Here is a 24,653-nt window from a genome sequence, read left to right as displayed (position 1 = left end):
AAATAAAAACAAGATTACAACGCCATAGTCACGCCCAAATATATTTCCAGTCCCTAACTAGATCCGATGTACAAAGATGTTTAAACTCCGGCAATACTATCGACCAACTTGCGACCCTGAAATTTATTTTTTCCCAGACTACATCCAGTGACTCCGACTTCTCTTCAAATATTCTTGAGTTTCTTTCCAACCATATCGACCAAATGTGCAATGTATTATCATAAACCAGAATCTCGTATGTCTTTTCCCTGTTTGCAAACTCGGTTCCATAATAAACATGTCTTTTGCCATCTTCGGGAACGTCCATAGAAAACCCATCTCTTTTAGCACTTTTATCCAAATTTTAGTTGAGAATGAGCAATGCAATAACAAATGATCCTGATTCTCCTCTTGTTTTCGACACGGACAACACCATTGCGGGCATAAAACACAGGCCGACCACCTTCTTTGCACAGAATCACAAGTTTGTAATTTCCCCAATGCCACTATCCACGAGAAAACATGAACCTTAGGAGGGACAGATACGTTCCAAATATTGTGACAGGATGAAAAGGACTGTAGATTTGTAGATGTGAAAAAAGAGTTATAGAAAGATCTAACAGAAAACAAACCTGAGGGGTCCCCCAACCACCATCTAAAATCCCGAACACCCCACTGAACCCAAACGGTATCTAAGACCCCTAATAGGACAGCAAACTCACACTTTTCTATGTCAGTTAAATTCCTTCTAAAACGTAAATCCCAATGGGTTAGAGAGTTGACGTTGCTATTAGCCACATATACAAAGCTAATGACTTGTTTGTTGGTCGCTGAAGAAATACGAAATAAAAAAGGAAAACGATCTCTAAACGGGACTCCCCTCACCCAATCATCCTCCCAAAAACGAATGATATTACCCTCTTTGAACACCCCCCTAACCAATTGATGAAAAACCGGGAAAGATCGAGAAATGCATTTCCAAGGGCTTCTGAAAGTCGAATTCCCCGCCAACCCCAAGTCCCGTCCATTATCTTGAAACCCATAAAGACTGCTAATAACTTTTTTCCACAGAGTCCCTCTTTCCACCGAACATCTCCACCACCATTTTCCAAGAAGTGCTATGTTTCTTAAGCAAATATTTCTCAGCCCCAGACTGCCCATGTCCTTTGGTTTGCACACTTGCTCCCATCCTACTACATGACAATGATTTTCCCCGTCGGCTCATCCCAAAAGAAATTCCTCATTATTTTTTCCATCTTTTGTGCCACCCGATTAGGCACGCTGAATAACGACATAAAATAAGATGACATGACACATAAAACTGCTTTAATCAAAGTAAGCCGACCCCCTTCGATAGAAAAGACCTTTTCCAACTTGCCAATTTTTTTGCCATTTTGGATAGCACCGGTTCCCAAAAGTCCATAGTCCTAGGGTTTCCTCGCAAGAGAATCCCTAAATATATATTTTATCGGCAATTTTCCATTTTTGCACCCAATTGCAAGTGCCAATTCATCGATTTCCTCTTCCGACCTATGAATTCCCACCAACACACTTTTTTCCAAGTTAATATCAAGTCCCGAATGAAGGCCGAACCCTTTGAGAATTTCCACTATTGCCAACAAATGCCCTTGTGATTGTGCAAAGAATAACGTGTCGTCCGCAAATTGAATATGCGAAATTTAGACTTTTTGTCTACCAACCTCGAGCCTTTTTACTTTCTCCTCTTCTTTTGCCTTATCTACCATCCTTCCCAAACCATCGACAACTAGATTAAAAAGAAAAGGGGATAATGGATTCCCTTGTCTTAGTCTTCTTTCCACTTTGAATTTACCCCGTGGCCATCCGTTGATAAAGATCGAAAAAAATACATTGGAAACGCATCCATGATCCACCTCCTCCATCTATCACCAAAACCTTGATTTACTCCACTCTCTTAATTTCTGGTTGACTTCTGCAAGTCTCAAATCAACTTTAGTCTACTAGGTTGACTCTGAGCAAGGAAACTTTAGTCGACTAGGTTGACTCTGAGCAAGGGAACTTTACCCTTGTACGGTAGATATACAAATTACAAAGACTTCATAATGCTTTAATAATCATCTAAATCACCTGTGTCACCTCATTTTAAACGGTATAGGCAATTTGCAAATGGATCACGTATCTCCGTCAATTGGTTGTCAAGTCATCACTATTTTAGAATTAGTTTGCAGATTTTGGGACATTTCATGATATCTGGTGTTATCATTATCTAAAAGCTAACAACCAAGAAGAAAACGAGATGCACTGGACAGTATAATTTATTCTATTCAATGATTAGAATCACTCAAATTTACCTTCTGATGTCTCTAAGATATATAGAAGATTTTTGTATCCAAAAGATAAGATAATCACCTAATCTCTATTTTAAACAAAGAAGGGTAAACTAAGAATTAATAATAGTTATCATAACAAACTTATCAACATTATGTTGATATATGAATATCACCCTCCAATTTTCAGTCACATTTTCAAACTCTATATGTTGGATAGACATGTCCAATGTAACCATTTTTATATATGTCCTATGAATCTTAAATCGTAAAGGATACTAGTAATTCTAATTAATTGTTGCTAGCTAATGCTTTTCATCTCTTAACTAATAATTGTGAGGTTCCTTCTTGTTGTAATATTATTTTGTTTTTTTTTTGTTTTTTTATTTTTTAATCAATTATTCAATACTTGTAATACTCATCAAATTTATTTGGTCCTTTTGTGCATTCCTATAAAACTCAGGCAAAATACCGGATCAGTTAGAGAGTATCTGGCACATATGCTCAAGCTTAGGGTTGCCTCACATAATATTTGGCACAGTTCTGCAAATGTGGTTAAATCACATGATATGTTGCTCTCTGCTGCACGTTCTCTCTTCCAGCAGGTATTCATATTGATTTTATGAAATGATTTTGATTCTCATTTTCAGAGGAAAACCTTGGCACATCCTGATTGACCTCCCCCTTTTTATTTACTCGTAGATTATTTATGCGCACAAAAAATCATTTGAAGATTCCAGTTTTGCCAAAATCAGATCTGCCTTTCAATCAATCCAGAGATCGAAGAACCCGGTACCTCTTTTTTACTGCTTACCATTTTGTATGTCATAAATTTGACTTTCAGGTGGTATTTTGTGGATATGCTTTCGTGATTTTGGGTGTGAACTTTTTATTTGTTCGGTGACATTGCATTTTGCACTAGAGATGGTCACCCTTGAAAATTCAATTTTTAGCCTTTAGATTGCGCCATAGTTTCTTGCCCAATATTATGTTGTCTTTATGTCTTCTTGGTTTGAAGTCCACCTGTGTGACTTGGTGTATTGCAGAAAGAAAATATCAAGAATCTGGTTTCTCTTCTGGGTTCATCGAACCACCATATATTTTCATCATTGATTGATTCCTTTATTGAGCCGTTGCTGAATGAACTTTATCCTCTGTGCGCCTCTGATGGTTAGTACATACTATAATACTACATTTTGGTTATAGATTTTAGGTGGTGATACTTTGCATCATCTTATGCATTTTTTTTGTCTGTTTAATATATATTTGTCCTCACATTTTCACTTGAAACTTTTTCGATGTAGAGCAAAGTATCGGTTATGCATTTTTGCGAATTGGTTGCTTGCGTTATAATCTTTTGATCTGCTGTGATGACCTTGATCCAACTGTAAAGTATTCTATCAAGTGTTCTGAACTCAAAGAAATGATAGCTTCACTTGAGCTCGAGATTGAGGTTTGTCCATGAGTCCATCATTTGATTCTTGCAGCGAAAATTCACCCACACTGACAATTCTGCGCACCTGCATGTCAGTTGATACAATATAATTTTCTCCATGCACGGATTAACGAACTGTGGGACAAATGAATTCTATTTCTGAGGGTTTATTTGTCCAAATTGTATGTATGATCTAATACTGTGTGGTTTAGTTTATTTTGGGCTGTATGCCTTAAATGCAACAATTGATTATGGCTACTTCTGATTTTTACTTTGTGGTTCGGGAAGAGTTGAGACAAATCCTTGGATTCATAGTTTATTTTAAGTTTCATTTTTTTAATCCTTTTCCTTAGTTTTGGATTTATTCTATTTTCTGATCTCTTTGTTATCACAGGTTCGGAAAGAATGTATGTATTTAGCTGGAAGTACACCGCTGGGAGAAGCTAGTATTTTCAGCAGAATAAACTTGCTAGAAAGACTCCACGCTGAGAGGAGAAAGCTGAGAAGAAAGGTCCCCGAGTCTACGATTTTTCTTCTGATAAATATTTTTTGTGTGTATTTTATAAGCATGAATGAAAAGGTTGAATTGTGTTTTAATAGCTGATTGTATTTACCTTTTCATCTCCTCCAAGCTCCCTTCCACCCTTAAAGGTTCTGATATGATTTTTTTTCTCTTGTTATAAGTTAGAGTCAAGATACTGAATCTCAACAGTAAATAATAAAGGCCTAGCGTTAGTTCATATAATTTGCAGCAAGTTGATGGTATAACAAAAATGTTGCGATAGAGGTCTTTCATACCTTGAGATCTTTCATCATTTTAAGTGTTATTATTATGTCTTTTATGTGGAAGAGCAATTCTAACATATACCTACTGATGTCTACCCCTGTATCAGATGGTCTTTCGTCCCAATCCTGAAAATTTTAAAAAATTGAAGCTTGAATGCAATGATTTTCTTAAGTTGGTTGCAACTTTGGTTGACTGGACGAAGAATGTTAAAAGTTCAAGAGCTGAACTGTTCATTGACCAATTGCGTAATTGGCAGGTAGTTTTAACTGGTGATCAAGTATTTTCCGTTAATTCTTGTATTTTGTCTGCTTTGTATGCAAACAAATCTGTTTTTTTTTCTCTTCTTATTTATTTTTTATTTTCAGGGGACAACATCGTGCTTCATTGATCGATTATCAAATGAATACTCAGCATACCTTGATGTAATTGAACCTGTTCAGGCTGCAATTTATGAAATGAAATTAGGCTTGTCATTCTTTGTTCCTTGTGTACTGTATAAAGAGTACAGTGCTAATGGAGAGCAGAATATGCAGATGTGGCTGGTTAGTTGAAGATATGTTTCTTTATCAGAATTATCTTTTTTCTTTTGCATATCTTTTGCCTTTGACTCTGGAAGTGTCTTCGACAGGGTGCAATCTATGAATTTATGAGATTCCCTAGAGGCTGTGCCTCAAAAACAATTTCAGTGAACGCTGGGGGGAAGCCAGAACTTTCAATTCATGATATTGATTTATCAATGAATATTGCGGAAATAAACATGAATTTGCTGAAAAAAATAACCATCTCTACTTGTGACTTGGTTTGTGATACAATGGTATGTGATTTTGTGCTGTATTTGGGAAATTTGAGTTTCCTTTTAGTTCTAACGAGTGGTTTAGTATTAGTGATAAGCATCATGGTCTGCTAATATGGAGTCAGGGGATGACCATGCTATTCAACCACTCTTCTGAATTATCATGGTGCTTAATATTTTGTATCTGTTAAGCAGGACTCAAGTTTTCGATTCAATATTGCTGTTTATCACAATGTTCTGGCTCGAATTAAAATTTCTGCAGCTGATGCACATATTCTTGGTGATGCTCCCTTTAAGGTGAGAATTCTTGCCTGTGTTAATGAGCCGGTGGTTCATCCTTTGCAATGATTTGATGCTGTACCATGTTTTGTCAGGTCTTGCAAGAGATATTTGATAAGGTTTCCCGCTATTGGTTGGATTGGATGGATCAGAAACATCAGATAAAGACAAAGGAGGCTCAGTGGTTCAGATTCAGAGCTCGTGCATTCAAGATAGAAAGCATCACACAAATCGATGTATCAAAATTTTCAAATTTGCTTGCAAAAGATAGCTTCTTAGAGTGGCAGGAGATGCTTTCTGAAGAACTAGATGGGAAGGTAAAAATATTTTTGGCCCAATCTTGCCCTCTCTCTGTCCCTGCAGTAACAGAAACACAAACATCTATCTTATAATCAGTATTTTTCAGTGGACATGCATATGAATTTGTGGGTGTACGCATCAAAGCGTGAGATCCATACGAGGGAGTAATATTTTTTCCTTGCAGATTGAAACAATGGAGAATGATTGGAACTTAGTTGAAGAATCCGATTTGGATGACATGGTCAACATTCACATTCAGTTATTTGGTTCGATGGAGCTTATTAAAAAAGTAAGCTTACTCAGAACATTTTTCGGATTCCACTTAATGTGTGTATAATAAGTTCATAATGGCAAGCCTAAAATATGTTCTACAAGTCTAAATGCCAACATTCATATCAAAACAGAAAATATCCTCTAAAAAATTTGTTTTCATCTGCAAACAAATATACTAAAAAGAAATATTGATAATTTTCAATTCAACTGGACCATCTATTTTGGTGGACATCTTCGAATTTGTTCATTATGGATGTGGAACTATGCTGAAGCTGTTGTGCCATCTGCGTACGCCCATTAAATTCTGGAGACTGTAATACATGTCTTTCTCATCTGAATAGTAGTTATTGCATGTAATTATGTTTCTTGTTTTGTGCTGGTTTTTGTATTACCAACTAATATGGTAATTGTTGTGTGATTTTACAACATGCCCATATTTCCCCGAGCTTAAGAACATATTTGTCATGATATGCAAGCGCAAGTTATTATCTAGTTGGGATATTTGTTGGAAGCACGGTATGTAGAGTTTAGGGAAGCTGAATGCTATTGTTTGTTCTTGATTCATTTATGTCACTTTTGAGTGGATCTCATTGACTTTATTTTTCTGTAGAATCTTATTGAATTTCATTAACCTCATTTTCTCACACCTACTGATTGACAAAATTTCATGATCAGTTTTGCAGTAGTCAAGTGTCTGATGCAGAGAGATTGTCTTCGTTTCATGGCACTTATATGCTTGGAATGGAAATGATGCAGGGTGATTTCTATTGCATGATTTGTCTCTGATAATTTTTTCGTACTTAATCAAAATTCTCATGTTCTCTTGATTTCAGATTTAAACGGATTATTTTCCTCCATTTTCGATGCGAAGATTGCTCCAGAGCATTTACTTCGCCTCTGCTTGGAGCATGCTAATTTTGGCCATTCTACAAAATCAACTTCTGCATACAACTTTTATAAGGTGACTTTTTCCTTCCATAAAGTTTGCTTTTCTAATTTTCGTACGACCGTATTTTCTAAAACTTTTCTTATGTTTCCTTTCTATTCGGTTCTCGTTTCAGGATTCAAATTCATACGTGTTGGCTAAATTGGTTGAGCCAGTTTCCATTCTTAAGCAGCGAATATTATTTCTGTTGAAAGAATGGGATGATCATCCTGCTCTTCAAAAAATTTTGGAAGTTATTGACATGATTTTAGTTCTCCCTCTTGACACTCCACTTGCCAAGGTATAATATTTTAGTAGTTGTTTACTACAGAGAGTTACATGGCAATTAGTGAAAATCTGGAATATCCACTGGAGGTGAAATTCTTGTTCCTTGGTGAGAGATGGAATTTAATATCACAAGATATTAGTCCAATATACTGTGTTCTATTCTAGAATGAAAACTCTTGATCTTGAACAGTAGGTGTGGACTTGAGATGACTGTTTAGGCCATTTCAAGATCCTATATCCTCCCACCCCTGCTCCCAGAGTCCCCAGTTGACAATTTTACAATATATCATATTCAAGTAATCCTAAGATCATTTGTTCTTTATCTGTATTTTTATTAGATGTTCTAACGCAAGAACATGGTCAACTGATGTAGATCCTGACATTTAATTTTCTTTTTGAAGGCTCTTTCGGGTTTGCAGTTCCTGCTTAGCAGGGTACGAAGTGCGCAAGAAACAGTTGTGAAATTTCCTCTCTCAGGTAACTCGCGTACTTTCAGATGCATTATTTTTGGCTTTCTGATGGAACATAAATAATATTGTTTGTTGACCCTCTGAATTTTGTATTTCTAGATCAACTGGAACCAATTTTTGCTGTGATTTCTTCATGGCATAAGTTGGAGTTCGAATCTTGGCCTGCACTACTCAATGAAGTTGAATCTCAGACTGAAAGAAGTGCTGCAAAAGTAGGATTCTAATTTCCTGTTTCTACTCTCAAGTTGAAGCGACAGAGTGAACTTTTCTTTACAATGACAATTTTTTTTAATAAGAAATGATATTATATTAATTGATTAATAGCTATTAATTACACGTGACGGACAAGTAATCCGCACATGAACAAGAAGGAAAGACAAGTCCTAATCATATCTACAACTTATATAACTCTCATCCCTCAATATGTCTTAGATAGAGAAGTTCTTATTTTCTACATGCTTCTCAATCCAGATAGATGTCTAGATCTTTATCTTATCCAAAATTTTTCAACCGACTTTTCTAGATTGTAAAAAATCCTTCTATTATGCTCCAACCATACTGACAAGCAATTACAATTCCAAAACATTCGACCGTTCTGCAGCAAATAGTTCATGCGAAGATCTTGGAACTACACACAACCACCCATCTCCTCCAACGCTCTGAACCAAAGATCGTTCGTGAAAGGACAGTGAATAAGTATTTGGTCTTGAGTCTCCACCTCTCTCCGACATAGCGCACACCAATTCGGACACAGAGCACACGTAGGCCACTTCTTTTTCATCATCTAACAAGTTGGCGCAGCTTACCCAATTCCGTGATCCACGAGAAAATTTGAACCTTTTGTGGGATCAATACTTTCTAAATGATGTGAACGAGAGAAAATAAAGGAAATTGTTGAAGCCTAAAGGATCCCTGCTCCATACCCTGATATCAACCCTTTCAACCAACCCGACCCTCTCTAAAGATCTTAGCAAAGAGCTCAATTCATTCACTTCCTCATCCCTCAAATCCCTTTGAAGATGCAAAACCCAAGATATAACAAAAGCTGAGGAAGAGTGCTCCATTTGGATAAAGTAAGAAATAGGCTTGACCGATCCTTCCAAAATCTGATATTGTTACCCTCACTAACCACTTCCCTCACTAAATTGGTGAAAGCCGGATAAATTCTAGAAACAAACTTTCAAAGACGCCGGCGGCCCTCCGTTTCAAAACGACGTGCGTGATAACCCTCAAGGGTCGATGGATCCTTCGGTGTAGTGAGTGACCGTACGCATGCTTGTGAGCATGTGTTTGCGCTCGCATGGGAGCGAGAACGCGCCTGGAACCCCTGTAAGGCTCGCTACCCCATAGTCGGTCGGTTGTACAATGTGGGTTGCTTCTCTTGCGGAAGAATCGCCAGATGCGCGTTCGAGGAATCTCGTGCTTGGGGCAGGTGTTTTTGCCACGAACATGCCTGACCCTCGATGTGTTGTGACGCCCTCGGAGCTCCGGCAAGGCATAGCCTTAGCATTCGTGTATGATGAATCAAGGGTTTTAGGCCATGCCGCGAAAGTTACTTTCGATGTAACACTCGTGGATGCGCTCGATTTGTCGTTCGTTTGTCCGATCTATGATGGCCACGTTCCTTCGCGCCCCTAAGCAAACCGTCGAAGTCCCGCGGTGTAGGACGTGTCAAGGCCCCGGAGCGTGTAATGGTCTCACCTTTCAGGGGTCGGGGAGCGATGGGGCATCGTTCGTGTCCCTAACTTCGACAAGTGATCAATCGATTACTCGATGGTTCACAAAAGTCCGTGTCAGTCGGGGCATGTGCCCAAAACATTTGCCCGTCTTCCGCCTCCTTTCGGTGGATTGGAGCGGTGGATGATTGGACCGGGTGTTTGGGCTTTGTGTACGTAACGACATGTGAGTGGTGGTCGGTGTGTACGGGTTACCTGGACTCTCTGCTTGTGCAGCGAAAATTTATCCGTCACGCTTTTCCAGTGATTGGTTCAAGAGTAGGAAGAACGTCTTTTGGCCGAGCTTGGTTTCCTGCATTGTGTGCCCAAAGTGTTGGAATCCGTCGGCACCGCTAAAATCAAATTTAATCTTCCTGTAGACAAAAACACTTTCTTCCAACTCGCTAGCTTCTTAGACGTTTTAGGCAAAACAGTTTCCCAGAACTAAATTTTCATTGGATTTCCGCCTAATGAAACCACTAGATATTTAATTGGCCAAGTCTCCCTCCCACAACTTATCTCTCGAGCTAACCCTTCTTCTTATACACAATTAAGGCCTAACAAGGCATTCTTTTCCATATTGATCTTTAATCATGCATCTGGCAAAATGAATTCAAGATCCCCCCAAAAACCGCAAAGGAATATCATTTTTGACAAAGAACATAGAGTCATCCGCAAACTGAATGTGTGAAACCTTTACTCTTTTTGCTACTTGTAAACCCCGTATATGAGGTTCATTGTCTTGGCCTTATCAATCAATCTACTCATCATGTCTACTATCAAACGAAACCAAAAAAGTCGAGCGGATCACCTTGCTTGGGGTTTTTCTCACCCTTAAATTTACTCGGCCTGCCATTGATAAGAATTGAGAATGAAACAATTGAGACACAACCCCGAATCCATTTCTCCATCTCTCTTCGAATCCCTTTTTAGTAGAACGTAATTCAAAAAGCCCCAATCCGCATTATCATAAGTCTACTAAAAGTCGATTTTAAACACCTACACTTTTTTTTTACACTTCAGCTCTTCGACCACCTCATTAGCTATAAGACAAAAATCAAGAATTTGTCTCCTTTCGATTTAAGAACTTTTGAGTCTCTTTTATTGTGATGGGTAAAATTTTTTCAATCTAATTGACAAGATTTTCGTAATAATCTTATTCAGGCTGGTTGTGAAGATGATAGGTCTAAAGTGTGTTACCTTTACAGAATCTTGTTTCTTCGGTATCCGACATATGTATGTCTCATTGGTAATTTATTTATATCACCTCCCTCAAAAATTCATTAAAAACCTTCAACAAATCTTCTTTACCTGACACTCCTGATAAAATACCACTATAAAATCATCTAGGCCTGGAGCTTTTGATCCATCACTCTCAAACACTGCTCTTTAATCTTTTCCTCTGAAAGGTACTGAGACTCACCATCGATAGGCACCATTATTCTCCTATGCCCCAACCCTTTTCATCAGATTTGTTGTATAAGTTTATGAAGAACTCAACAATGGCCAATTCTATCTGCTCACCACATGACGTTACCGACCCATCTGCCCGCTCAACTTATTGATAGATGACCTACCCCTATGATGATTTAATAAGGAATGGAATAATTTTGTGTTATGATCCCCTTGTCTCAACCATTTCACTTTCGCCTTTTGATTACCTATCTGGTTTCTGCGACACACTAGCTCTTCTATTGCACATTTGACTAACATTCTCTCGCTTAAAATGACAATCATATGAACCAAGTATCTCCACTCAAAACTAGGATTATGATATAGCGCGACTTCATTTCTCATGCATTTTGAAATTCAAGTTTTAATTTTGGTTTCATTTGACAGTTAATTGTGCCTTTATTGGTGTTCATTAGAATATTCAATTCATCATTGTCTATTTTGCTATAAAGCTAAGCTTCTAGTGACCTCAACTTGGTATGCAATCCAAGCTTAGTACAATTGGATAGTTTCATAGCTCCTACAGAATTAAACTTTTGTTTTATGCAATCAAACTCTCTTTTTCATGACCTATTGTGCAATTGATATTTTAATTTCGTCTTGTGCTTCCTTGCAGCTGTGGTTTCCGTTGTACTCGGTTTTTCATCGTAGCCATACTGATGATATCGATAAATACAAGCTATCAACAATTGGAAGGCTAGTGTTTGGTCTTTATTGTTCTTGAATTTTGGTTGAGAAATTGCTAATACTAAATATATATGCAGCATGGAAGATTTTTTTAGGACATCCAGGGTTGGTGACTTTAAAAAGCAACTTCAATTACTTCTCTCTCTCCATGGGCATATCAGCAAAGAGATAAGACAGATGTCTCATGTAAGGTAAAGTGGAATTGCATGTTTTTGTTTAGGGTTTTCTGTGTAGTAAGTAGTCTTTGAGCTATTTTCTTGCCGTTATGTTGGCGCTTTGTCTCTGTGGCAGATACACATAACCTTCTGTTTTCATTCAATAGTTTGCACGCGAAGCCATTTAATTTATTTCTAAAGGATAAAGATTGTGTTGGTTATGTCTCTAATGAATTGTGCAGCCCTTGTCAAGAGGAGAATGTGAAAATTCTATACAATACTTTTGGCTTCTTTGTGCAATTCTTGCCAAGGTAAGAGTCCAGTTCCCTGAAATTCGGGGTCCATAATGCTTGCTTCGTAACATCTTATGTGGTTTTTTTTGAAAGTTAATATTTCTTTATTTGCAAAAGAATTTTGGAACATATCCAAACAAATAGAAGAAACGTTGAGATGGAGTTGACAGAAGTTTTGAAGTTGTGCCGTTGGGACCGCATTGAGAATCACTTGGCCTTTGAAAACATGAAAAGAACCAGACAAAAATTTAAAAAGATTGTACAAAAGTTTATGGTAAGTGTATGATTTCTATACACGAGAGATTTTGAATCAATGTATTAAATATCGTGACCTGTGTTGTATATGTCATTTGTTTGCTGATCGATACATGTCCATTTCCCTTCTATCCCTTCTAATTTATCTTCGTCTTATCTTTACAGGACCTACTCCAACAACCTCTGATGCCTTTTCTTGAACAAGTCCCTCGGACGGATATAAACAACCAATCTATTCAAGGCATTGGCCACCTTCCTGATCCGTATGATATCAGAAGGAATATTCTTGATACTCTCTGCAATCAGATACAGTGTAAAGATAAAGACAGGTGGACTTTTATTTCCTTTTGTTTCATGTATGTTTTTTTCTGCATCTTTGCATGAAGGATTAAACCATAACCCTTTGTAGCAGCTCGGCGTGGTTTGCCAATTGGTGGGACACTGTAGAGTTGACTGTGCACAGTATAGGAGGTAGTCTCCAATCTCGGACCTTACTTTGTATATGTCCCTTTTTATTGTTTGTTTAAATGCTTTCAAACCATGCAGAAATTATGGATGACATCAACTGCGATATTCCTTCACGTTCTTCACGCCTTTCGTACTGGGAAAGAAAACAGTCATGGCATACAATTGGGAAAATTTACACCTCTCTACTTCATTCTGACGAACTTTGGGAGAATAAACATAAGAATTTGAGGAAAAGGAGAGCATTCTCTGACCTTTTGAGTCTCCTCGATAATTGCGGCTTGTCCAAGCGTAGAACATTTGTAAAGGTTATATTGCAGTATATTTTTTATTTTATTTTTTTTATTCTTGAATTTATTTTGACCATATGGGTCTTAGTTTACATTTCAATCTTAGAAATCAGTATACTACTTTTCAAATGAATTCTGCTATCATGTAGGATGAATTTAGGAGATCCTGGCTTCTGCAGCCATCCTATGACGTGCAACATTTACTACTGTTTGAAAGTGATATTTCTTCTGGAAATTCCGATTGTCATATCGACCCCTTTCAGAGCTCATCCAATGAATCTATATGGAATGCAGCCAATAAATACTATTTCAAGAGCATTTCTTCCATGCAAACTCTGGAGCAAATAAGTCAGAATTTCCATAAGGATTTTAGTCTCGTACAGGTACATGGTAGAGAAATTATTTCAATTTGATGAACTTGTCGATGTTGTTTAAATCTCAGTACGTAGTTTGTTATTAGGTATAACTATAATGATCTTTTCGGTGACCCAGTAAAGAAGATGATAGAAGAGCTTTTTCTTGGATTGCTGTATTATTTTTCCCTGTTTTCCTTGTCAATAAACATCTTTATCTTTCGTAGTATGGTAGTTTCGAAATTTTATTATTGAATAAAAAGATATTTGCTTCCTCTGTGTATTTCATTTGGTGGTGATGTCATATTATCCTCTCATATATAGGTTGAAAGATCCGGTTCTTATGTTGATCATCTACTTGAGATTCAACAAGAGCAAAGGTCTGCTTTATATCGTTTTGCAAAACAACTTAAGTGCTTGAGACAATGCATGCTGGCATTATCAAATATGTTCTCAAACTCCATTCATTCGGCTAAGGATACCATCAGCGATTTCTCTTTTTCGAAGAACCAATACCCCACTTTCAAATGCATGTGGCAACAAAAGGTACTCTACCTGAAGTAATTAGCTGATGTTCTTTTCCCTCAAAGTCTGACCTCTCATTCTTCAACTGTTTCAGCAACTCTTCGATGGTTTCTGTACCATGATGTATGAAGCGCATTTGTTGGTACTAACAGTTGAGAACACTCATCTGAGCACTTGTTCAACTGTCAAATGTGGAGCTGAAAAGATTTGTTTGTTCATTCAGAACATCCTTCCCGACTTTCAGAAATCTAAGGTATATGCATAATTATCATGCCGCTGGGCATCTATATCGGTTTGAATTTTGAAAAATGATATGTTATTTTAACTGACACTTACCGACAGAATTTGCTGGATCGCTATCTCCTGGGAAGTAATAGAAATATAGCAATGAATGAAATTAAGTTGCAACCTTATGGCGTGACTAAAGAAATGGAGCTGTTGGTAAATGAAAACTTTCAGTTAATTAAGAACTTCAAAAACGACCTTTCCGCACTCCATGATATAGAAGATGGAAAAGTGGCTGTTACAGATATTCTGGTTGGGCATTTCGAAGATTTATTTGCAAAGGTAAATTCTATATCTATACTAATAATGCAGCTTCTCTTTGAGCTTGATGGTATTTTGTAATGATAAATGAACATGTTGATATTATTTGCGATGAAGAAAATGCTTGATAGAACTCCAATTTGAGCACTCCCAACATTTTTCAGGTTCAAATTATTTCTGAAGAGTTTAATTCTTCTTTACAAGAAAGAAATCTCCCAAATAGTGATGACAGGAATACCGATCATGGTGATGGAAATGCAACTGAATTAAATGCCCTCAAGGGCACATATAAGAATGTCCTGGGTGTATTTCAGAGAGTTGCGTCTTTGAAGTGTGATTTTGCTCTTACTGAAGAGTCACTGATAGATATGAAGAAGTGGAAAACCTTATTTGAAAAAGATATAGAGCTTTTACAGTTGGATCTCATTTGTGGAGATGTTATCAAGACTACTCAATCTGCTGTAAGTTCATGCATTATATATTCTCCTTCGAGAATTTCAATTTTTCGATATTTAAATTGTTGCCTGCTCTTATTATTTTCTCAGGTAGGACTGCTGAACTCTCATGGAGATGGAAAGTCTAGTGTAACTTCTATCCTTTTTGGACATTTCAGACATCTGTATACCCTATTGGAAGTGATACTGACCTTTGGCGATAATCTTTTGAGTGATTTTCTAGAAATCCACAGTGTGGTAAGTTTGTGTGAACTTTTATATGTAATTGAATTATTTTTTATCTTTTAAGTGGATGATACGAAGAAAGTAGGCTGGCTGTTTGAAAAATAAGTGAACAATATGAAAAAATATGATCACCTCAATTATGGCTTGCTTGTAAAATCTGATGCTGCGGTCAGCATAAGTTGCTTTTTTTTTTTTAACTGGAAGAAGGAAGCAAGGCAGAGATTGAGATGGCTTGTTGCTTTTATAACAATGGGATTGTATGTCTAAGCCACTTTATTTCCCTTGCACGTAGGTGTGTATGTTGGCTCATGTGCTTGCCAACATTTTTGCTTCATTATTTTCCAAAGGATTTGGCACTGCTGAAGATCAAGAAAATGAGATTGTGGAAGAAACAACTCAAGATGGAAAGGGAACTGGTATGGGTGAGGGCTCGGGACTGCATGATGTCAGTGATCAAATAAATGATGAAGATCAGCTCCTTGGAACCTCTGATAAGGTATGAAATGATCTGACCACTTTTGTTTTGACAACGAAACATGTCTTGTGATAATTTTTTTCTTTTTTATCTGAAGCAAAATGAGGAGAGAGATGCTATGTCGGACATTCCAAGTAAAAATGAAAAAGGGATAGAAATGGAACAGGACTTCGATGGAGATGCATTTAGTGTTAGTGAGGATTCTGGAAATGATGGAAATGAAGATGATCAGGATGACCAACTGGAGTCTGCCGTGGGAGAAGTTGGTTCAAACAAAGACGTAGTTGATGAGAAACTTGGGGGTGTGGATGATGATGATGAGAATCACCGTTCAAATGAGAAGTATGAGAATGGGCCATCTGTGAAAGACAAAACTTCCAATGATGAAGAGCTTCGAGCCGGGGAAGATTTTGACGCTGCTAATGAGGATGCTGGAGATCTTGATGCAAACATATCTAGTGAACAAAAAGATGAAAATGTAAATGAAGAAGGTTGTGATGGTGCAGCAGATATGAATATAGACAAAGACAATGCATTTTCAGATCCGTCAGAGATAAATCTTGATGAGCAGAATCAAGGGACTGGAGAAGATGTTCACATGGATGAGCTAGAAACTGCCGATCCAATGGAAAATGGTGAATCATCAGAGGATTTGAATGTTTTGGATGCAAAGGATGATGATGAAAAGACTAACGTAACGCAAGAATACCCTGAAAACACAGACTTGGAGCATTCTGGCAAGAGTTCCGAAACAGCCGCCACTGAGGAGAAAGGCTTTGAAAAGGATACAGGAATGGATATTAGGATGCCAGATAAAGATGTTTTTCAATCTAGTACTAATTTGGTACATGACAACATTGCGACTGCTCAATCTTTGCGACAATCTAGCGAAGATTTTGAACAAGCTGATATAGGAGATTTTGCAGCTGATATGTTATCCGACTTTAGCGAAATTCAGAATGACCTTGCTCCAGCAAGTAGTCTACACAATTCCTCGCAATTCGAAGTGAGGGTTGCCGACTCTGCAAATGGGAAGAAATTAGGCCAGGAACAACGCAGAACATCACTACCTCATTCAGAGTCTGTTATTCAGAAATCTCAGCCGAACCCTTGTCGCAGTGTTGGCAATGCTCTTGATGGATGGAAAGAGAGAGTTAAATTGTCTCTTGACCTTCAGGATCAAATAGAAAATTCGGATGATTTTATGGACGATAACGTAGATGAATATGGATATACTGCTGAATATAAGGAGGGCACAGCTCAAGCACTTGGACCTGCAACAGCTGACCAAATTAACGGAGATACAGCTCAAAATGATGCTAACAGGGATAATACAGGAAATGCTGATGGGCAAGATTCGTCCATGGATATTAAAATTGACGAACAAACTTCTGAAGCTGGCCCTAACAAAATTTCAGCTTTTCCTTCTGTAAATGAGGATAAAAAGCAGCAAGGTAAGTCGGATTTAGAGAAGCAGCTGGAAAAATCCATAGAAGGCGATGATGTTCATGGCCTAGATCATACTAGAATGTCAGAGAATTCGGTATCTGTACTGAAATCGTTCATGCATGAGGACTTCAATCAACTTACCAAGTTTCCAGTGAGTGATGATGAGCTGGGTAAAGCCCATTGCTTTGAGCATTCCCACGAAGTGAGGAATGATGCAGTCACTCTGTGGAAAAGATATGAATTACTCACGACAAGGTTGTCTCAGGAGTTATCCGAACGGTTACGTCTGGTCATGGAACCCACTCAAGCTAGCAGGCTCCAAGGGGATTACAGGACTGGCAAAAAAATTAACATGAAGAAGGTAATTGTGTTGTGATATAATTTTCGAACTGTGTTCACTGTTGTATGATTGGATCCATCTCATATTTGAATTTCCAGGTAATTGCATTCCTTGCCAGCCATTATATGAAAGATCATATATGGCTCCGGCGGACCCGGCTGAGTAAACGTGATTACCAAGTTGTCATTGCTGTGGATGATTCCCGCAGCATGTCAGAAGGCCATTGTGGAGGTGTTGCCATTGAAGCATTGGTGACAGTTTGTCGTGCAATGTCCCAGCTAGATGTGGGAAAAATGGCTGTTGCAAGTTTTGGGCAGCAGCGTAACATCAAATTGCTGCATGACTTTGACCAGCCTTTTACCGCTGACGCTGGGATCAAGGTCCGTTTCTCTACTGCTAACTTTAATTTGTTAAAATTCAGAAGCATCTTCTTATATGTCAGACTCTTTTAAGGATACGATACTTTAAGTTTAACCAGCGCTTCCTACCATGTAAATCATACTTGCTGACATTTTTACCGTGGACAGATGATATCAAATTTGACCTTTAAGCAAGAGAACACAATCGCCAACGAACCCATGACTGATCTACTGACATATCTGAACAACATGCTGGACACTGCAGCCATGCATGCACGACTACCTTCAGGGTACAATCCTCTCCAGCAGCTTGTACTGATTATAGCGGATGGCCACTTTACCGAGAAGGTAGCCTCTTCATCACGTTCTAAGTTCTGTTTTTTCTTCTTTTTTCTTTTGTTCTTTTTCAATTGACCACCTTGTAATGGTTTATTATTTTTCTGCTCCTCACAGGAAAAATTGAAACGTTATGTGAGAGATATCTTGAGCCCAAAACGCATGGTTGCATTCCTGCTTATTGATAGCCCAAATGAGTCCATCATAGACCTTAAGGTAATTTATGCCTATGCCATCGGTCTCTTAATTTAGTTTAATAGGTAATATTATCCCCCGCTTTCCAAGGATACTCATATAATTGTACCTTCCAGGAAGGAACTGTTGAGGGTAGCGAGATAAAGTTCTCCAGATATTTAGATTCATTTCCTTTCCCGTTCTATGTTGTTCTGAAGAAAATTGAAGCACTTCCCAGGACACTTGCAGATCTGTTGAGACAAGTAAGTTTCGACTGATAATAATCCGATCATGTTCTACCTTTCTTGAATGTAAAACCTGATCGAAATACTTGTTTACTTGTTCCATTCAGTGGTTCGAGCTTATGCAACACTCAAGGGAGCAATGATATGGAAATATCTACGTTTTGTCCGAATTTAGACATCTTTTTAGAACCTACGATTAATTCCAAACATAAAGTGGTTCTGTTTTACAATCTGCAAATAAGTCCACGCAGAAGAAGGCTTATAAAAGAGGGAACTTTTAGATGTGTTTTTAATAATTATTTATTTGCGAGGTTGGATATTAGGTATCCGAATTAAGCGATTTTTTTACATGTGTCTCTGAAACCAAGATCTAATAATTATTTGTAAAAAAATATGTTGTAAATATGGTATTAATAAATTATTTTAGCATCTCCAATGTAAATGGAGTTTCTGGCTTATTTTCATTTTATCAACTGCATCCAATATTCAGAATTCTGAAAATCACGATGAATACCAGTCCATCTCCACCCCTGCCTCCAATGCATAAGAGTGGATGTCCCTCTTCATCATTAATTTCCAGAAAGAATATCTCACGTCAACAAGATCCTATGAAAGATCAGTTGGTGAACACTGATTCAAGTAAAGTCTAACAGAGAAGGAAACATGATTCCTCTCGGAGTTCTTTTCTTGCGGAGTCCCATGCAATCTGCTTATATTTGGGCAGGAATATCAGTACTCGAGTATTGCATCACTGAATGCTTTTGGAGTTACTATCATCGTTGAGGATAATCTCCAGAACACAAGCAAAGCTTCTACCAACAGCACTCATGTTTACAAGATCATGTACAAACGCATTAGCATCAGAAGCTTACAAGCTGCTCAATGATGCAAGAAATACCAAGGACTGTTAGCATAATGATCATCTACCAAAAGTTTCAAAATGTAATCCGTGGGATGTGGTGCTGGTGGATGGACCTAGAGGGGATACGCCTGATTCACCTGGTAAAATGGCAACCATCTATATGGCTAGTATACTTGCTTGAAGCGGATAAATGACACGTTATAGTAACCATTCAGTTAAAACTAATAATTAATATTAAAGTATAAAGAACCCTAATTTAAATTAAATATCTAAGCTAACAGCTAAATTATACTAATTTATTATATATGTAGCAAATTCTATTATATTTTATATATACTGGGATGTTTCTTAAAAATAGTTGCTCGTAGGGGTGTGCAAAGGTCGGTTTGGTTCGGTTTTAATAAACTTCGGTTTGGTTTTTCGGTTTACGGCTTTTCGAATGCCTAATCCTAAACCAAACCATTTTAATTCGGTCCGGTTTGATTTTTTTGTATTACGGTTTGGTTATTAAGGTCGGTTATTACGGTTTGTGTAATAAATTTAGTTATAAATGAAGTTGTACGTTATAAAATTTAAAAAAATATAATAAAAAATCACAATCAAATTGGTTTTGATTATCTTACAAAAATCAAAATAAAGTAATCAAAAACACGCATAGCTATAATTCTTGTAACCAATTTGTTAAGTATCTCACAAATATCAAAATAAAATAATAAAAAATATAGCTATGACAATTGTAAGTAATTTGGAATTTGGATATGTTTATAGTGAATAATTTCAGCATTGGATCCAACTTCTGCAACAAAAATCCTCATGTGTAGGGAAATTAAAATATCAACCTATTATGAAAAAGAAGAAAGGCAATGCGATAAAATTATAAACCTAATGAAATTACTTATATTAATTATTTTATTATTTATTAAAATACTTATATTAATTATTTTATTATTTATTATATTTTAAATGGTCGATTCGGTTTTAAATTTTCAAAACCGATAACCGAACCGGAAAACCGAAAGTACAAAAAATCAAAACCATAAACGACCGAAAAACCGTTTAAACCGAACCAAAAAAACCGAAATTTATGGTCCGATCGGTTTTTTCGGTGTAAACCGTTTAATGAACACCCCTAGTTGCTCGTGTGATTTGGAATAGAGTAATTCGTATCATCAGGTTGTACAAAAAGATCGTTTTTGCATCAATTCAAATCTCCAAAAGGGTTTTATGATAATTAAAAGGTCCGCCGAGCGCCTCATGGATATGTCATAATAGATCCGAACACTTGCCCTGGATAGAATTCCAGATCATATTTGTTCTAGTAAAGAACTAAAGAGAAGAGATAAAGGGGAGATAGAAAAAAAAAAGAAACAAACTAATTATAGAAAAATCTCACAAATGTTTACTCATTTTGAATGTTGGCATGTCTCTTTGTATTTTTGAGAAGGACTCAATGATTATTCGTTCGTCGGAACCAGAAATAAAAATTTTGGTGTATAAGGATCCCGTAAAAACATCTTTCGAAGAATGGGCCCAACTTGGTCATTTCTCAAGAACAATATCTAAAAGACTTGATACTACCACTTGGATCTAAAATATACTGGGTGGAATTGCCACAACATGGGTGTTCTTCTCAGCAAGAATTACGGCAGAAAGATAATGGCTAAGAGGATTTGAAAAACATTATGGCATTAAGATTTCCAAGGTTTAGCCAAGGATTAGCTCAGGACCCAGTACTCATCATATTTGTTTTGGTATTGCTACCATACATGACTTCAAAAGTCATGATGATATTACCGAGGAACATCTTTATCAGAATATTTTTGCTTCTCACTTCGGTCAACTAACAAAAATTTTTCTGTGGACTTCCGAAAATCTGTTTCACGTATCTTGGCAAGGAAATTTTGAATTATGGGTACATGATCCGTTACATGTAAGATCCATTGCTCATGCAATTTGGGATCCTCATTTTGGCTAATCGGCTGTGGAAGCTTTTACTCGATGGGGTTTTTACGACCCCGTCAATATCACTTATTCTGGTGTTCATCAGTGGTGGTATACATTCGGTTTACGAACTTGAAGATTTTTATATTGGAGCTTTTTCTACTATTCCTTGCTGGACTATATTTAATAGGGGGTTGACTACACTTACAACCCAAATTAAAACCGAGATTTTCATGGTTCAAAAAGATGAGAATGAAGAGTTTTCAAATTCTTTTTCTGTCACAAAAAAGATGAGAATGGAGAGTTTTCAAATTCCTTACCATGATCAGTCCTGATCTTTCTCACCTTCAAATTATGAAAATTTGTGATTCTTGTGACTAACTGTTTAAACACATCGAAAGTGTCTGATTTCTTCTTAATGAAACTTTCCCATGAAAACCGTGAGAAATTATCGACACACACAAAGAAATAATTCTGACCTCCAAAGCTTTCCACTTTCATATGACCCATAAGATCCATGTGTAGTAATTCGAGACAACGTGTTGTCCCAAAGTGGGGTAACATGTGATGTGACACACGAGTTTGCATACTCTTTTGACAATCGCCACAAACGTATGGCTTATCCTTATCAAATTTGAATTTAATCCTTCAACATGAAGCACATTATGGAGCTTTGGTAGTACTTCGACATTCAATGTTCTCTTTCCAACAATCTTTCCTTTAGTTCCCCTTCCATAAGTTACTCTACCACCTTTTTGTTCAACATAATCAATGTGATGTTCTCGTGATCCTGTCATATAGCGTGAGCTTCCACTATCAAAGTACCAATGACCTACAATGTTAGTTTTCAATGAATTATAGACAACATTACATTGAGTTGTTATTTTTGGTACCCAAATTTGCCTTACTGTAGGTCGACGGTTGGAGGTGCTGCGGGAAGTGTTGGGCAACATTTGGGGCAATATTAGATTCGCCTTTGTATTCATGCAGTCTTCCCCAAGTTTAAAACAGTAGGGCCTGATATGTCCAGGCTCAAAACAGTAATGACACACATACCTGTGTTTTCTTTGCTTCGAAATAGGTGCAGCATGTTGTCTCTTTGGTGGAGGACTTTTGTTCGAAGGAGTGGATTGAGGCTGTTTGGAATAATCATCTTTTCCTTTCACAAATACAGTTGATTTAGATGATTCACCAATTTCAAACACACTCTCTTTGAAACCTAAACCCTTCTTGTCATCTCTTCTCTTCAAAAGTATGTATTCAAGCTTAGAAGTGCTCGAATTGAACTTGGTTAGTATCTTAGTTGCCTTCTGAAGTTGTTGCCTTCTGAAGTTCATCATTGGTCTTGCCTAGTTCCAAGTCCTTTTTGCTCAAGATTACTTCAAGTTTGACAACCACAGCTTTTAGTTCGATTTTCTCCTTCATGAGAGTTAAGTTAAGCTTGTTTCTTTTAATCCAATCATAATACAACTTTTCATAAAGTTTCTGGACACTTTCAAGAATGATTTCTTCATCATCAACTTCCAAATCATCATATGTACTTGAGTTTCCAGAAGTTGTAGATTTTAGACATACTGATTTTGAGCACGTGTTGCCCCCGGGTGTGGCAACTCCGAAGGGATTCACCTGCAGCTAGCGTTTTTCTACCAAAAGTTAATTCAAGGAGGTATGATTATTTTCCTCACTGGATTCCTCCTCATCATATTCCTCGTCGCTTAAAAAAACATTGTACCCTCTATTCTTGCGAGTTCTATTTGCACATTCATTGGCATAATGTCCAAATCCACTGCATTCTCTGCATTGCACCGAATCATACTTCTTTGGATTAGGTTGGCTCTTTCCTTCATTTCTTGGTCGATACTGGTTTTGAACATGAGACTTCTGTGGCCTTTCGGGTGCTAGTAGACTTGGAAACCTTGATGATTGTTCAGTCTTCTTTTTGTCTCTGTTCCTTTTCAAATAGTCTCCAAACTTCTTCGTGATATATGAGATAGAGTCTTCACAAAGATCCGACTCATTTACTTCTTGTGACAATTGAAGTTGATCTGTGTAGGATTCATTAGATACATGGAAGGCGATCGTTTTACTTTTGTCCTTCTTCTGCATATCCATGTTCATCTCGAAGGTGCGGAGGGAACTTATCAAATCCTCCAGTGCAATTAGAGTTGTATCATTTGCTTCATCAATTGCACAGATTTTGATGTTGAAACGTTCAGGTAGTGATCTGAGAACTTTGCTTACTAACATTTCATTTGAGATTGGATCACCTAGGCTGAATGCTTCATTGGAAATTTCTCTGAGGCGTCTTTCATAGTCGATGATAGATCAAGTTTTTTCCATTTTCAAATTCTTGAATTTTGATGTAAGCATTCTCAACTTTGTTCTCCTCACGCTTTCAGAACCTTCACAATGCTTTTGAAGGATTTCCCAAGAATCTTTGGCAGATACACAGTTTGTAATTGAAATGAACATATTCAAGTCGATTGAAGAGAAGATGGCATTCAACGCCTTTGAGTTGTAATTCGAAACATGGACTTCATCAGCAGTCTAATAACTTTTCGGTTTTATCAGGCTGTCACCATCTTCGTCTACCCTCCTCTGTGGAATCCAGCCACTGATCACTCGTTGACATGCTCTTTCATATATGGATTTTTATATAAATTGTGATTTTGACTTTCCAAATGTTGTAGTTAGAACCGTCTAGGACTGGTGGTCGAAGTGCTGCATTTGCAAGTAATGTGTCCATTTAAATATTTCTGTCAAGCAAAACAAAAACCAGAATCAACACTTAGTATATTAAGAGTAGGCTCTGATACCACTTTTAAGGAATGTTGCTTGACAGATGTGAGTGTATATAACAATAGTAGTATAAGATTGTAAATTTGTGTTTTATCATAATTAATTATTGTTCTGAATGTTACAACATTTCGGACAATATGCAGCGGAACATTAAAGTTTGTAACACAAATTGACTTTAAATAAATACGATGAACAAGATTAAATTTGCACAAATATAAATACTTGCGCAGTGCCTCAGGACAAAAATCAATCACTATAAAACCAATAAGTTTACACGAAACCAATACTAGTGATCTCAATTAAAAATAAATTTTCTCAACACTTTGAGAAAATAACATGATTTCTAAAATAACCAACAACACTAAAATATAATCAAGAAAGCAAAAACGTGATGTCAAAAACTGGAGCAACAAAAATAAATC

The 24,653-nt window shown here is 37.1% G+C and overlaps 3 protein-coding genes across 5 annotated transcripts in view; 2 read left to right on the top strand and 1 right to left on the bottom strand.

The window, feature by feature from the left end:
* Positions 1–19,056, top strand: part of LOC140991784 (midasin-like) — a 50,287-nt gene extending 31,231 nt beyond the window's left edge. For 2 of the 3 annotated variants that reach the window (XM_073461954.1, XM_073461953.1), the window contains 36 exons: positions 2,749–2,890; positions 2,988–3,077; positions 3,332–3,455; positions 3,590–3,738; positions 4,115–4,231; positions 4,614–4,763; positions 4,873–5,049; positions 5,136–5,321; positions 5,496–5,597; positions 5,675–5,896; positions 6,064–6,168; positions 6,828–6,909; positions 6,986–7,113; positions 7,214–7,378; positions 7,767–7,842; positions 7,935–8,047; positions 11,619–11,698; positions 11,767–11,880; positions 12,087–12,155; positions 12,255–12,411; positions 12,558–12,721; positions 12,802–12,863; positions 12,939–13,165; positions 13,297–13,530; positions 13,825–14,046; positions 14,120–14,278; positions 14,368–14,592; positions 14,736–15,032; positions 15,117–15,263; positions 15,544–15,747; positions 15,824–17,536; positions 17,614–17,895; positions 18,043–18,222; positions 18,328–18,426; positions 18,522–18,647; positions 18,737–19,056. In XM_073461954.1, the coding sequence (XP_073318055.1) occupies positions 2,749–2,890; positions 2,988–3,077; positions 3,332–3,455; positions 3,590–3,738; positions 4,115–4,231; positions 4,614–4,763; positions 4,873–5,049; positions 5,136–5,321; positions 5,496–5,597; positions 5,675–5,896; positions 6,064–6,168; positions 6,828–6,909; positions 6,986–7,113; positions 7,214–7,378; positions 7,767–7,842; positions 7,935–8,047; positions 11,619–11,698; positions 11,767–11,880; positions 12,087–12,155; positions 12,255–12,411; positions 12,558–12,721; positions 12,802–12,863; positions 12,939–13,165; positions 13,297–13,530; positions 13,825–14,046; positions 14,120–14,278; positions 14,368–14,592; positions 14,736–15,032; positions 15,117–15,263; positions 15,544–15,747; positions 15,824–17,536; positions 17,614–17,895; positions 18,043–18,222; positions 18,328–18,426; positions 18,522–18,647; positions 18,737–18,772 (6,925 nt within the window). In that variant the 3' untranslated portion in view covers positions 18,773–19,056. The remainder of the gene's footprint in view (positions 1–2,748; positions 2,891–2,987; positions 3,078–3,331; positions 3,456–3,589; positions 3,739–4,114; positions 4,232–4,613; positions 4,764–4,872; positions 5,050–5,135; positions 5,322–5,495; positions 5,598–5,674; positions 5,897–6,063; positions 6,169–6,827; positions 6,910–6,985; positions 7,114–7,213; positions 7,379–7,766; positions 7,843–7,934; positions 8,048–11,618; positions 11,699–11,766; positions 11,881–12,086; positions 12,156–12,254; positions 12,412–12,557; positions 12,722–12,801; positions 12,864–12,938; positions 13,166–13,296; positions 13,531–13,824; positions 14,047–14,119; positions 14,279–14,367; positions 14,593–14,735; positions 15,033–15,116; positions 15,264–15,543; positions 15,748–15,823; positions 17,537–17,613; positions 17,896–18,042; positions 18,223–18,327; positions 18,427–18,521; positions 18,648–18,736) is intronic. The other variant, XM_073461955.1, reaches the window with a different exon arrangement.
* Positions 19,057–19,135: 79 nt separating this feature from the next.
* LOC140991869 (protein IRX15-LIKE-like) lies at positions 19,136–19,672 on the top strand. The gene is made up of 3 exons (XM_073462035.1): positions 19,136–19,268; positions 19,325–19,458; positions 19,541–19,672. Exons 1-3 carry the CDS (start codon positions 19,136–19,138, stop codon positions 19,670–19,672), a joined length of 399 nt encoding a protein of 132 aa, XP_073318136.1.
* A 1,991-nt stretch (positions 19,673–21,663) lies between these two features.
* On the bottom strand, positions 21,664–23,679 carry LOC140991865 (uncharacterized). The gene is made up of 5 exons (XM_073462028.1): positions 23,158–23,679; positions 22,756–23,058; positions 22,489–22,676; positions 22,023–22,245; positions 21,664–21,708 (listed from the first exon to the last, which is right to left on the bottom strand). Exons 1-5 carry the CDS (start codon positions 23,677–23,679, stop codon positions 21,664–21,666), a joined length of 1,281 nt encoding a protein of 426 aa, XP_073318129.1.
* Between the last annotated feature and the right edge of the window lie 974 nt (positions 23,680–24,653).

The sequence above is a fragment of the Primulina huaijiensis genome, chromosome 13 (genome assembly GCF_012295235.1).
Source record: "Primulina huaijiensis isolate GDHJ02 chromosome 13, ASM1229523v2, whole genome shotgun sequence".
NCBI classification, from domain to species: Eukaryota; Viridiplantae; Streptophyta; class Magnoliopsida; order Lamiales; family Gesneriaceae; genus Primulina; species Primulina huaijiensis.
This window is presented reverse-complemented; position numbering and strand designations above follow the sequence as displayed.